General features: G+C 41.4%; 1 protein-coding gene across 1 annotated transcript in view; it reads left to right on the top strand.

The window, feature by feature from the left end:
- Positions 1-12,807, top strand: part of LOC134483626 (carboxylesterase 1C-like) — a 117,562-nt gene that overhangs the window by 96,418 nt on the left and 8,337 nt on the right. Inside the window, 4 exon segments of the mRNA XM_087596693.1 lie at positions 3,885-3,989; positions 6,972-7,112; positions 9,267-9,414; positions 12,386-12,517. Of these exon segments, the coding sequence (XP_087452819.1) occupies positions 3,885-3,989; positions 6,972-7,112; positions 9,267-9,414; positions 12,386-12,517 (526 nt within the window).

Raw genomic sequence — 12,807 nt, 5'->3', positions numbered from 1 at the left:
TGGGAGTCTTCACTCTCTTCTATACCTATTATCCTTAGGTTTGATCTTTTCATTGAGTCCTGTATGTTTTGGACCAGTAGCTTTTTCCGCTTTACATTATCTTTGACAGTTGAGTCAATGATTTCTATGGAATCTTCTGCTCCTGAGATTCTCTCTTCCATCTCTTGTATTCTGTTGGTGAAGCTTGTATCTACAGCTCCTTGTCTCTTCTTTTGGTTTTCTATATCCAGGGTTGTTTCCATGTGTTCTTTCTTGATTGCTTCTATTTCCATTTTTAATTCCTTCAACTGTTTAATTGTCTTTTCCTGGAATTCTTTCAGGGATTTTTGTGTCTCCTCTCTATGGGCTTCTACTTGTTTAGTTATGTTTTCCTGGAATTCTTTCAGGCATTTTTGCGATTCCTCTCTGTAGGCTTCTACTTGTTCTCTAAGGGAGTTCTTCACGTCTTTCTTGAAGTCCTCCAGCATCATGATCAAAAATGATTTTGAAACTAGATCTTGCTTTTCTGGTGTGTTTGGATATTCCATGTTTGTTTTGATGGGAGAATTGGGCTCCGATGGTGCCATGTAGTCTTGGTTTCTGTTGCTTAGGTTCCTGCTCTTGCCTCTCGCCATCAGATTATCTCTAGTGTTACTTTGTTCTGCTATTTCTGACAGTGGCTAGACTCTCCTATAAGCCTGTGTGTCAGGAGTGCTGTAGACCTGTTTTCCCCTCTTTCAGTCAGTTATGGGGACAGAGTGTTCTGCTTTCGGGCGTGTAGTTTTTCCTCTCTACAGGTCTTCAGCTGTTCCTGTGGCCCTGTGTCTTGAGTTCACCAGGCAGCTTTCTTGCAGCAGAAAAGTTGGTCTTACCTGTGGTCCCGAGGCTCAAGTTCGCTCGTGGGGTGCTGCCCAGGGGCTCTCTGCAGCGGCAGCAACCAGGAAGACCTGTGCCGCCCCTTCCGGGAGCTTCAGTGCACCAGGGTTCCAGATGGTCTTTGGCTTTTTCCTCTGGCATCCGAGATGTGTGTGCAGAGAGCAGTCTCTTCTGGTTTCCCAGGCTTGTCTGCCTCTCTGAAGGTTTAGCTCTCCCTCCCACGGGATTTGGGTGCAGAGAACTGTTTATCCGGTCTGTTTCCTTCAGGTTTGGGCGGTGTCTCAGGCAGGGGTCCTGCCGCTCCTGGGCCCTCCCCCACGGGAGCCCAGAGGCCTTATACAGTTTCCTCTTGGGCCAGGGATGTGGGCAGGGGTGAGCAGTGTTGGTGGTCCCTTCCGCTCTGCAGCCTCAGGAGTGCCCACCTGACCAGGCGGTTGGGTCTCTCTCTCACGGGGTCTGGGAGCAGAGAGCTGCTGCAGGCCGGGATCCGCGGGTGTGGGACTTCCGGTAAACACAGAACGTGCCCGGTCCTAGAGGTATTCTGCTTCCGTGTGTCCCAAGCTCACCAGGCAGCTTTCTTGCAGCAGAAAAGTTGGTCTTACCTGTGGTCCCGAGGCTCAAGTTCATTCATGGGGTGCTGCCCACGGGCTCTCTGCAGTGGCAGCAACCAGGAAGACCTGTCTCATTTTTTTCTTTTTCTCTATATATGCTGGTTTTTTAGTTCATTTATCCAAAATCAATACTTCTTGTCATATAGCAACATATAAATAAAATCCTTACCAGTATCCTTCTGTATTGCTACCTTCCTATAATTGAGTAATATTGTAAAAATAAAACCTAATTACCTAATCATATATTGGGCTAAATCCAATTTTTTATATTTGAAAAATGCATGTGCTTTCTGAGAAAGTTTCACAGGTCTCCATGATCTTTAGTGTTGGGATAAATTCTGAACAGTGGAGAAACAGACGATTTGTATGGATAGGTATTACTTAGAATTTTATTGGTATTATCTTTTCAATAGTTTGGATTTACCCTGATAAATACTTGTAGTGGATTTCCACTCTTGAGAATCTGAATTCATGTGACATTCTGCTGAGATGCTCTTGGGAAACATCGGAATAATAATCTGTCCAAGAATTCGACTAGGATGGGTGAGAAGCAGTCTTGCCCATGGAGCACCAGGGTCACCAAATGCACAGCCAGGAGATAGGAGAAAGTAGGGGGAGCCCAAATAGCAAGTGTGTCGTGATTCATGGTATCTGTGACTTTTTTCCTCACTATGGAGAAATTTCCATCAAAGCAACTTATGGAGGAGTTTATTTTGACTTTCAGTTTAAGGATGCAGTTTACCACAGCAGGGGAGCCATGGCAGCAAGACCTGAGGTGACTGTTCGCACGGGCGCATTGAGAGAATTCAAAACAGAACTGAAAGCTACTAACTAGCTCACTGATGGCCTCTGGCCTTCAAAACCATGTCTTTTAACATGGGTCAGGAAATCGAACAAGTGTGGTATCTTTCCAAGTGCAACAGGATTCATATGCAGAAACTTACACCATGACAAGGGTGTACGAGATGCAATCTCCTTTAGCTTTGATCAAACATCTGAGATCTAACTGTAGCTTGTTTTAATCCCTAGTTGCCTTTAGCATGGACTGATGATCCCGTAAGTGGGTATAGGTGACAGGCATGCTGCTGCCATTAGATATCTTCCAACCTCAATTAATCTGAAACAGAAATCCCCCCATAGCCATGCTAACAGGTTTTTCTCCTAGGTGATTCTAGACTTTCTTTTTGCAATTTGATGTTAACCACAAAACCCATCTTATGAGGGTAAAATCTTCTCTCCCCTGCCAGGTCTTATCTCCTCTGGCCAAGAACCTCTTCCACAGAGCCATTTCTGAGAGTGGTGTGGTCCTCACTACAAACCTGGACAAGAAGAATACTCAGGCTGTGGCTCAAGTAGGTCCTGACATGAGCATTCCTGCACCACTTTCTGGGCTTCCCTTGGATGTTCCCTGGCTTTTCTGGCTGTGGGGTGCAGCTGAGATAATCATTTCAGAATCATGCCCAAAAAATTGCTGGGCAGAAGGCCTGCCTTTTGGCTCATAGCAAAGACACATTCTGCAAGTTCTGACCTACCTTCATGTGAATCGTGTTACTCAGATACCTTATGTTGGGAGAAGTAGTGTATGAAACCAAACAGACATCATTGTTCACTTCAAATGGCCTCCTTAGAGACATTTAAATTGGAGAACATTGTACTCAGTGTTCAGGTGCGCATGTGCAACATGACCCACTCATGTCGTTATTCCAGTTAGTAATAGAGGCAAAATTCTGTGGGACATAGTATTTACATCTGCTAATTTAGAACAATGGTTCTCAACCTTTCTAATACTGAGACCCTTTAATACAGTTCCTCATGTCCTGTTGACCCTCAACCATGAGATTAGTTTTTTTGCCACTTGATAACTGTAATTTTGCTAATGTATCCTGATATGCTGGATACATTTCCAGTTTTACAAAATGACCCAAAGGGCTCAAAATCCATAAATTGAGAAGTACCTATTTAGACAATTTATAAACCCTCTATCACCTTACAAAAGAAGATGTGAGAGCAAAATCTGGTGATGCATGACCATAATTCAGATACCTGGTTTCTGGCAAAGACAGAAAGAAGAAATGAAAGATTGAGGCCATCCTGGTCTGTATGACAAGTCCTGGGTTAGCCAGGGTACTTAGTAAAATCCTATCATGAAAACGTCATCATCATCATCATCATCATCATCATCATAAATAAGAAGGAATGAAAGTAAAAAGAGAGAGGGAGTGAGGGGAGAGGTAGGGAAAGTGGAAGATGGAGGGGAGAGAGGGGAGAAAGGAGAGGAGGAGGAGGAGGAGGAGGAGGAGGAGGAGGAGGAGGAGGAGGAGGAGGAGGAGGAGGAGATTGGACCAAAATCTATTGTCTACAATGACAGAGAATATAGGCGTTACTCCTGACCTCTGATGTTGCCTGTGATCTTTTCAGATGATTGCTACTCTTTCTGGGTGTAATAACACCTCATCAGCTGCCATGGTTCAGTGCTTGCGCCAGAAGACAGAGGCTGAGCTCTTGGAGCTTACAGTGAAACTGGTACATATGTGTATCCCTTCTAATTGCCACTATTCTGTGTCCTTGGCCCCAAACTTTATTTCTTTTGCATTCTTGCACTGGATAGACTCTACGGGGACAATTTCTCAGCTCTTGGGAAGAATGTCAGCCTCCTGATCTCAACTGGGAATTTCATTTCCTATTATAAAACACCTTAAATGTCAAAAATTAGTCCAATTCTATGTCCCATGATGAAGAATTGCATAGAAATCTTTCAAAATTATCAAAACTTGCTTTTGAACATTCTTGTAACATTTTAGTGAATAAGACATTCCATAGTCTTAAAATGAACAAACAAAAACTACTATCCTAAATTTCAGGGATCTTCAATTACAAGTTTTTCAGAAAAGTGTCATCTACTGGTTGGTTTAAAACTTAATTTATAACAAAGTAGTAGCCAATTTCTCTAGAATTTATGAGGTTATCATAATTCTCAATTATGGCCCTAGGATAGCCATATATTTCCGCCATTCATCTATCACCCACTGATTCATTCATTCATGCTACCAACCATCCTATTCATTCATTTCTTTTCATCTATTTGGTAGAAATATATCCATAATTTTCTTATTATATTTTCAGTATGTCCCTCATTCATGAGTGATCTGATAAACACATATCTTTCATTCTGTCAAGCATTCAAACAATGGACCATTCTTCACCTAACTATGAAAAAAGTTTTGTCTGTCAGTGTATACATACGACTCTCCAACTGTATTTATTTTTATTTTTGATATTATAATTACATTTTTGCCTTTGCTTTCTTCCCTTTAAAATCAAAGGCAATGAGGAAGGAGCAGGCTTAAGGAAGTCACCGAGATGGGAGGGGATGCTTCAGCTAAGAAAGTTGCTCTATTATGAATCAACAGGAAGCATGATCAGTGAGCTCTGAACGCTGGTCTTTTTCTTTTTACTGTCTAGTGTTTATTTGTTGTTTTGAAATAGGCTCCTACTTTGTAGCCTAGGAATTTGTGATCCGCCTACTTCAGCCGCCCAAATGTCGAGATTGCAGGCATAAATCTTAACACTAAGTGCAATGTAGAAATACATTGTACAGAGAAGGGTCTGGGGAAGGGGCAAAGAGATTGATGGGAAGACTTTGCACTGCGGGGGGCGGGTCTTTGCACTGCAGGGGTTCTGTATCACACCAGGGACCAAGGAGTGGGTGATGGGATGTGGCTAGAGTGCAGGAACTTTGAAAGGAGTTTCCACCTGGACTTACTGAGAAGCAGGTTGTGAGGCATGGGATAAATAGAAGAGGGAAAGATGCCTTTGGCTTCCCTGAACTCAAAATGGCAAAACTTGTGGCCTCAACGTGCAGCTCTCAGTATAACTGAGCAGTAGTAGCCCTTCTGTGGGTCTCATGGTTGCTGATATCAGTGTCTTCCTAGACTGTCAGGTGCTTATCCATGCTTATCCATGCAAGCCCTTACTGTCTGTCTTCTGGAAATCCTCTGCCTCTGCTTTCCTTTTTCACTCTCTTTGCTCCTTGAGAATACAAGGTAGACCGTGCTATTTCCCTTCTTAAAAGCCTCACTTTGCTTACAGGATTAAGTTCATTCCCTGCACTAGGATAGTAACCCCACTCCCCAAAACAGCCTTGAGTGCCAGGAAGGTGCCACATAGATTTCTGCTCTACTTTCCTTTCTGTTGCTGTGATTAAAACCCTGAGATATACAGCAGTTTGGTAGAGTAAAGAGTTTATTTGTGTTCATCTCTAGGCTATGGTTCATCACCGAGGAAAGACATGAAGCAGGATCCCAAGTTCAGCTAAGGAAATAAGTATAGCAGAGTCTGTGGAGGAAGGCTGCTTGCTGGCTCATGGGAAGACTCATACTTGGCTAGTTTTCTTATATAGCTTAGGACATGGTTTCTAGGAAATGCTGCTGCCCACAGTGGGCAAACAAAACATTCCTCCATGGACATGCCCACAAACCAATATGATCCTGACAATTCTCTAACTGTGATTTCCTGTGACCCTAGAAAGTTAAAGCTAACTAGGAATATTATATTAAAGAATTAGGTTTTATTATGAAGTTTTTTAACAATTAGTTTTTGTTGTTTACTGCCCGCTCACTTCTGTATTTGTTACCTCACTATTATTCATAATAGCAAAGAAATGGAATCACATTTCTATCAACTGAAGACTGAATAGTGAAAATGTGTTAAGCATACACAATGGAATTTAGTCAAATGTAAAGAAAACTGTGCCATACATTTTATGTAAAAATTAATCCCCCTATGTGGCCCCCTCTCTAACACTCTCCCAAAGAAGGCTCCCAAGTCCAGGCTGCTGTGACTTTCCCAGGATGAGCCCTGTACACAGACTCCTCACTCACTTGATTCATTTTCTTCCCACTGCTTAGAAAGACCCACTCTTTTCTTCAGTTGTCTATAGTGATCATGCAGATACCACTCCAGATATCAAAAAGACCAGCGTTGTGTGTCCAACCTGTCATCTTCCTTCAGAAAGCATCTCTTCTTGCCAGAATTAGAACATTCTGTCTTCACTAGTCAGCTCTTTCAAGGTGGCAGTGTTGTGCCTAGTTGGTATTTTCTATTATCAGTCTGTTGGACGGAATCTGGTGTCTGCTGTGGTATTTTATTTCTCTAAATAGAAACAAGATTTCAGTTTGGGCTCCTAAAGTGATAAGCACTTCTCAAAGCCAACTACATACCCCAAAGCAAGCAGATCTACATATAGATAAACAGAGGCAATCAGCCCTTATTAATAAGTGAGAATTTTCCTCTCCCCAATTCCTTACCACCATTGTGCTGCCATTGCTGGCCCACACCTCATGTTTCTGACCTCGAAGTCTCCTAGGCTCAGTCATTGTCTTTAGGACATCAGTCACAGGAGTCTTTCTGCTTGGCAAACTCTCGGGCAGGAAAAGAGGAGATGTGGATCAAAGGTAAGCTGTGATATTCATAAGTATGTGATATTCATATTTCTGTTTTTCTCAGGACAATACCTCCATGTCCACTGTGATTGATGGAGTGGTGCTACCAAAGACACCGGAAGAGATCCTGACTGAGAAGAGTTTCAACACAGTCCCCTACATAGTGGGCTTCAACAAGCAAGAGTTTGGCTGGATCATTCCAACGGTGAGAATGTACAGACCTCTTAAATACACTTCACAGAGGCTCAACCATCATCCTCCCTGCTCTGATCCAGTGTTAATTCAAAGAGGCTTAAAATTTTCCATGTAAATTTGTTTTGAGAGTTCTTGATAACACCCTTTGGAGTACTAATTTATATCTGGGCCAGAGAAGGGATTCAAAACTTTCTAAAGGAACTACTCAAGATGGCTCAGGACTCTAATTATCCACCACCAAGCTCAGCAATGCTGAGTCCTCTCAAGCAGGCATTTTAGGGCCCTGGTATCTGCCTAGAGTGTGGCTTCCAAAGCTAGAAGACACACTGAGACCAGACCAGATCTCTGAGTGCAAATGTGGACAGGATCAGCACATCCCCAGAGTTCTGCCGAAGGGTCTCACAGGGTATTACAGAAACATTGACACAAACAAAATACTAGGTCTTCTTCCCCCTGTCACCTGAGTCTGAGGGTGTGTGGCCTGTGTCCTCTGTACATGACACTTTCCTGAATGCTCTACTGCCTTGAGAAACATTGTGTAATAAATACATAGTGTAATCACACTAGTGTAATAATAGTGTAATAGATATAAATAAATAATAGTGTAATAAATATAAATAAATATAATATATAATATATAATGTATAATATAATAAATATAAATAAATATATTATATAAATATAAATAAATATATTATATAATATATAATATATAATATAATAAATATAAATAAATATATCATATAAATATAAATAAATATATTATATATTATATACAATATAATAAATATAAATAAATATATTATATAAATATAAATACATATATCATATAATATTATATATAATATAATAAATATAAATAAATATATTATATATAAATATAAATACATATATCATATAATACTATATAATACAATAAATATAAATAAATATATTATACATAAATATAAATAAATGATAGTGTAATAAATATAAATAATAGAGTAAAAAATAGTGTAATAAAGTCGCATGACTGTCTTCTAGGGAATGGACTGGCTTTATTCATACAGGTCCATTTCTTTTGCTTGCTTAATTTTTTTCAGAATCATAAACTCCCATATCTGTTAGCACTGTCCCCCAGGCGCCTTTATTTCATTTGGTTTTCTCGGTTGGTCTGTTTGGTTCTTCTTAATTTACTGGGACTCACTAATGTTTTACGATATGTTTAACAGATGATGGGAAATCTACTCTCTGAAGGCAGAATGAATGAGAAAATGGCCAGTTCCCTCTTGAGGAGGTTCAGCCCTAACCTTGTAAGAGTCTAGGGAGTCATGGGAATTGGTTGGAAAACAAAGGTCAGTGACTCGCTTTAATCGCAGACAAATTCAATGGCTGCCAACAATGGCGGTGACTGGGATATCCTTCCCACTTTTCTACGCCATCTACTTTGCATTCCAGTGTAACAAGTTCGCATTCGTTGTTCACCAAACAAAACTCCCCATGGGCTCAGGACAAGTTTCCGTGTGTGTGTGTGGGGGGGGGTATTTGGAAAGCTTTATACCTGGAAAAAAATGATTCCATGACTAGCAAAGACCTTCAGGTTTATACATTGCAGGCCTAAGACCACGTAGTTAGGAGGCATATCAGCTAGGCGGGCACTAGGACAGCTACAGCTTGTAGGTTCCCTGCTTTTCTGATGCACGAGCTTCTGTTATCAGTAGACCACTGAACAGGTATTCTGGACTCTGTACATCTAAAACTAAATATTTACTGACTGGAAAAATCTCTTGAGTCATGCGTTTTTTCATTCCATTCCCTAGATGTAGCCTATTCTATGTGCTAGGGGACAAAAGGTATCTTTCCCCTATAGAACAGGGGAAGATACTGAATATTTACTTCCTTTAGAAACAACTGAAGACAACTGTTGTCACTAGACAACAGTTTCCAAGCTATTAGATGGTTCCAGGCAAAACGGTCTCTCCCACCACAGCCAATGAGAGAACATAATTTTCACCTGACCTCCCAACTTAACAATGTGCAGCATGTGGATCTAGAAAATCTTCCCCGGTATAGCAGGCTAGTTGTACAAAGCCCAGGTGGTCTGTGAGCCATGAGCTCATCTTAACTGTCTGCAGCAGCCCCATTGATTGCCAAGTGGGAGTGGTCACTTTCTGATCCATTTTAGAACATCTCTGAGAGTGTGATTCCAGCAATCATTGAGAAGTACTTAAGAGGAACACATGACCCTGCCAAAAAGAAGGAACTTCTCCTGGACATGTTTTCAGATGTCTTTTTCGGTATCCCAGCTGTACTCATGTCCCGTAGCCTCAGAGGTGAGTCTTATGTGTTAAATGGGAGGACATGGACTCAATAACAAGTCTCTGACTTGCCCACTTCTCAGCACAGGCATATGTGTGTGTGTGTGTGTGTGTGTGTGTGTGTGTGTGTGTGTGTGTGTGTTGGTTTTAGGCCCAGGGGACAGGATGGAACTATAAAGAAGGTCCACAGCTTCACCCCAACAGGATATGCATTCCTTCTGAGCCCTCACAGGTAATTTGCTGGAATATGTGTATATATATATATATATATAATATCATGAATATTTACTTCCTTTAGAAACAACATTTATGGATAAATATATATATCATGAGGTTAGGGATGTAGTTCACTTGATAGAGTGCCTGACTGGAATGTAGGATACCAGACATTCAATCCCGAGTAACCTTGTAAGTCAGACCTGGTACTACATGTTGGAAATTCTAGCACATAGGTGGTGGGGAAAGAAGACCAGATCTTCTTTGGCTGCACAGGAGTTCAATTCTAGACTTGGTTACATGAAATACTTTTCTTTCAAAAACAAATCAACAAACTGAATAAAAACCCAGGGTCAGGAATAGGATTAGGGTTCAAAAAGCCTCTTCTTGATGAGAAAGTCCAGAAAGAGTAGAAAGAACTATGGTGAGAGGAAGTGTAGAGACCTTCAGTTTCCTGGGCACGCCTATGTCTGTCTTGGTGTGCACCGGTTAGAGAAGGGGAGAACCAGGTTTGGATTTCCCACAGGGCTGTCCATCACCGACTTAGGCCTGGACAGAGTTGAGGCTACACATAAGTCTTCCAAAATTAGGCAAGATTCTCTTGTGCCTATGCATGGTCTATTCCAGCAAATTGCCTGTGAGTGCTCAGAAAGAATTTGCATCCTGTTGGGGTTAAGCTGTGGACAACCTTCTTTATAGTTCCATCCTGTCTCCTGGGTCTAAAACCTCTGTTCAAGTTCAGTGTTTTACTACAAAGTTTCTGTCTATGTGACCCAATCATTGTTGAAAGTACAGCAGTGCACTACTGTTTGATATTATAATCTCTCCCCCTCCAGGTTCGTTAACATTTGCTGGCCATGTTTACGTACTTTGTGTTAGCTCTGTATTTACCATTGTTATATTCCATTGGTGAACTGACTTCTCACCAGTATATAATGGCTTTTTCTTTTCTTATTGTACTTTTTACTTAAACTCAGTTGTTTTGAGACAGCTATACCCATTTCTTTTCTTCTTTGTTTTCTCTTTGTGCATAATATCTAATTCCCTTTTAAGTGCAGCCTATATATGTGTTTACAAGTTGAGAAAGTTTATTTTAAGACTGTATAAAGTCTGGTCTTTAAAAAGCCTACTCATTTACCACAGGCCCTCTTTTTTTTTCTTTTTTCTTTTTTTCTTTATTAACTTGAGTATTTCTTATTTACATTTCGATTGTTATTCCTTTTCCCGGTTTCCGGGCAAACATTCCCCTAACCCCTCCACCTCCCCTTCTATATGGGTGTTCCCCTCCCCATCCTCCCCCCATTACTGCCCTCCCCCCAACAATCACATTCACTGGGGGTTCAGTCTTAGCAGGACCAAGGTCTTCCCCTTCCACTGGTGCTCTTACTAGGCTATTCATTGCTACCTATGAGGTTGGAGCCCAGGGTCAGTCTATGTATAGTCTTTGGGTAGTGGCTTAGTCCCTGGAAGCTCTGGTTGGTTGGCATTGTTGTTCATATGGGGTCTCGAGCCCCTTCAAGCTCTTCCAGTCCTTTCTCTGATTCCTTCAATGGGGGTCCCATTCTCAGTTCAGTGGTTTGCTGCTGGCATTCGCCTATGTATTTGCTGTATTCTGGCTGACCACAGGCCCTGTTACTGGAGAGTTTACACCGAAGGAAATTTATGATAGGCAAGGACTTACTAACACCAGTGACATCAGTTATTTCTGCTGGTTTTGTAAATATTGTCTTTCTACCTCACTCTCTTGGTCACTTCCAGATGACTTGATGGCTTGAATGACTTACATGCTTTGGATTTTTTATTTTTATTGTATGCTTTGCTAAAAGAGTTTCACATCGTGGTTATCGTGAGAAGTACCCACAAAACCTACTTTAAGTTGATAACAATGTAATTTGATTTCATATAACAACTGTACAATTTTATCTATTTTTCATTTAATTTTTTTATTTTACGTGTACGAGTATATTTGTCTATGTATGTCTGTGCACTACAAAGGCCAGAAGAAACCGAATCCTGGAACTTGAGTTGCAAGATTATTGTAAGTTGCTGTGTGTGTGCTGAGAACTGAACTCGGGTCCTCTGGAAGAGCATTCAGTTCTCTTAATCACGGAGTCATCTCTCCAGCCCAACTTTTTTTTTTTTAACATGTTTTGTGTCACAGTTTATATCATTTCGAATGGGTATTTTAATGTTCATTGTTAGCAGTATTTTTGTACAGAACCCATGCGATAAGAAAAAAGGCCCTACAAATTAAGAATACGGTCCCATGGTGTCCTGAACATGGCTTCACAAGTTAGCATCACTGACTTCTACGTTACTCATTAGTACACTGATCTTTCCGTTTAAAGGACCCTAGCAAATGTTCACAAGGCAGCAGCAGAGACAATGAGCTCCACGAGCTTTTCTCTGGGGGATTTAATATTTCTCCCTCACTTCTGAAAATATCTAAGCACTGGGATTCTCAAAACCAGCATGAGTATGCGTAGGTGCAGATCTCCTCAGAATGAAGCAGCACTGTGGACGATCACTAAACACATCCAAACTCTCACTGCCTGCATTGCACCTGCTCATCCTGCATTCCATAAATACCTGGCTCAGATCCCCAGGTCTACCTTAACCAGCTGTGCAACCCAAGCAGGTGACCAGGCTTTCGAAAAGCTGCTTCTGTCCTACACTAGTAATCAACCATCTTCTTCAGGGATGGAGATCTCAGTGCCACCCAGATGTATGTCTGCTAACATGAACTGTACACCCATCCATGTCTCCTCAGATGGCGGAGCGCCCACCTACATGTATGAGTTTCAGTATCGCCCAAGCTTCGTATCTGACCACAGACCCCAGACAGTTCAGGGAGACCATGGTGATGAAATCTTCTCTGTCTTTGGGACTCCATTTTTAAAAGGTATGGGCCAGGTGTGCTCTGGGAGTCAGGAGGACTGGGTTCTCTAGCCTTGGTTTGGGGCCTTCAGTAAGTTTCTCTTTTTTCCCTAATGCTGGTTTCCTGGCCTTCTATAGCAGAACTGAGCTCCATTAGGCACTCCCCAACCTTTCTTCTGTTCTATCAAAAATAAAGATAGCTCATGTGTCCCCAGCCATAGTCATTCTCAGAATCATGATCTGGGGCATCAGTAAGACAGGTGGTGAATCACCCACAAAGCACAGATGTAGGTCTAGATTACCACAATTTAATTT

The sequence above is a fragment of the Rattus norvegicus genome, chromosome 19 (assembly GCF_021556685.1).
Source record: "Rattus norvegicus strain SHRSP/BbbUtx chromosome 19, alternate assembly SHRSP_T2T, whole genome shotgun sequence".
In the NCBI taxonomy this organism is placed as follows: Eukaryota; Metazoa; Chordata; class Mammalia; order Rodentia; family Muridae; genus Rattus; species Rattus norvegicus.
The sequence above is the reverse complement of the archived record's forward strand: the minus strand, read 5'-3'. Positions and strand labels throughout refer to the sequence as shown.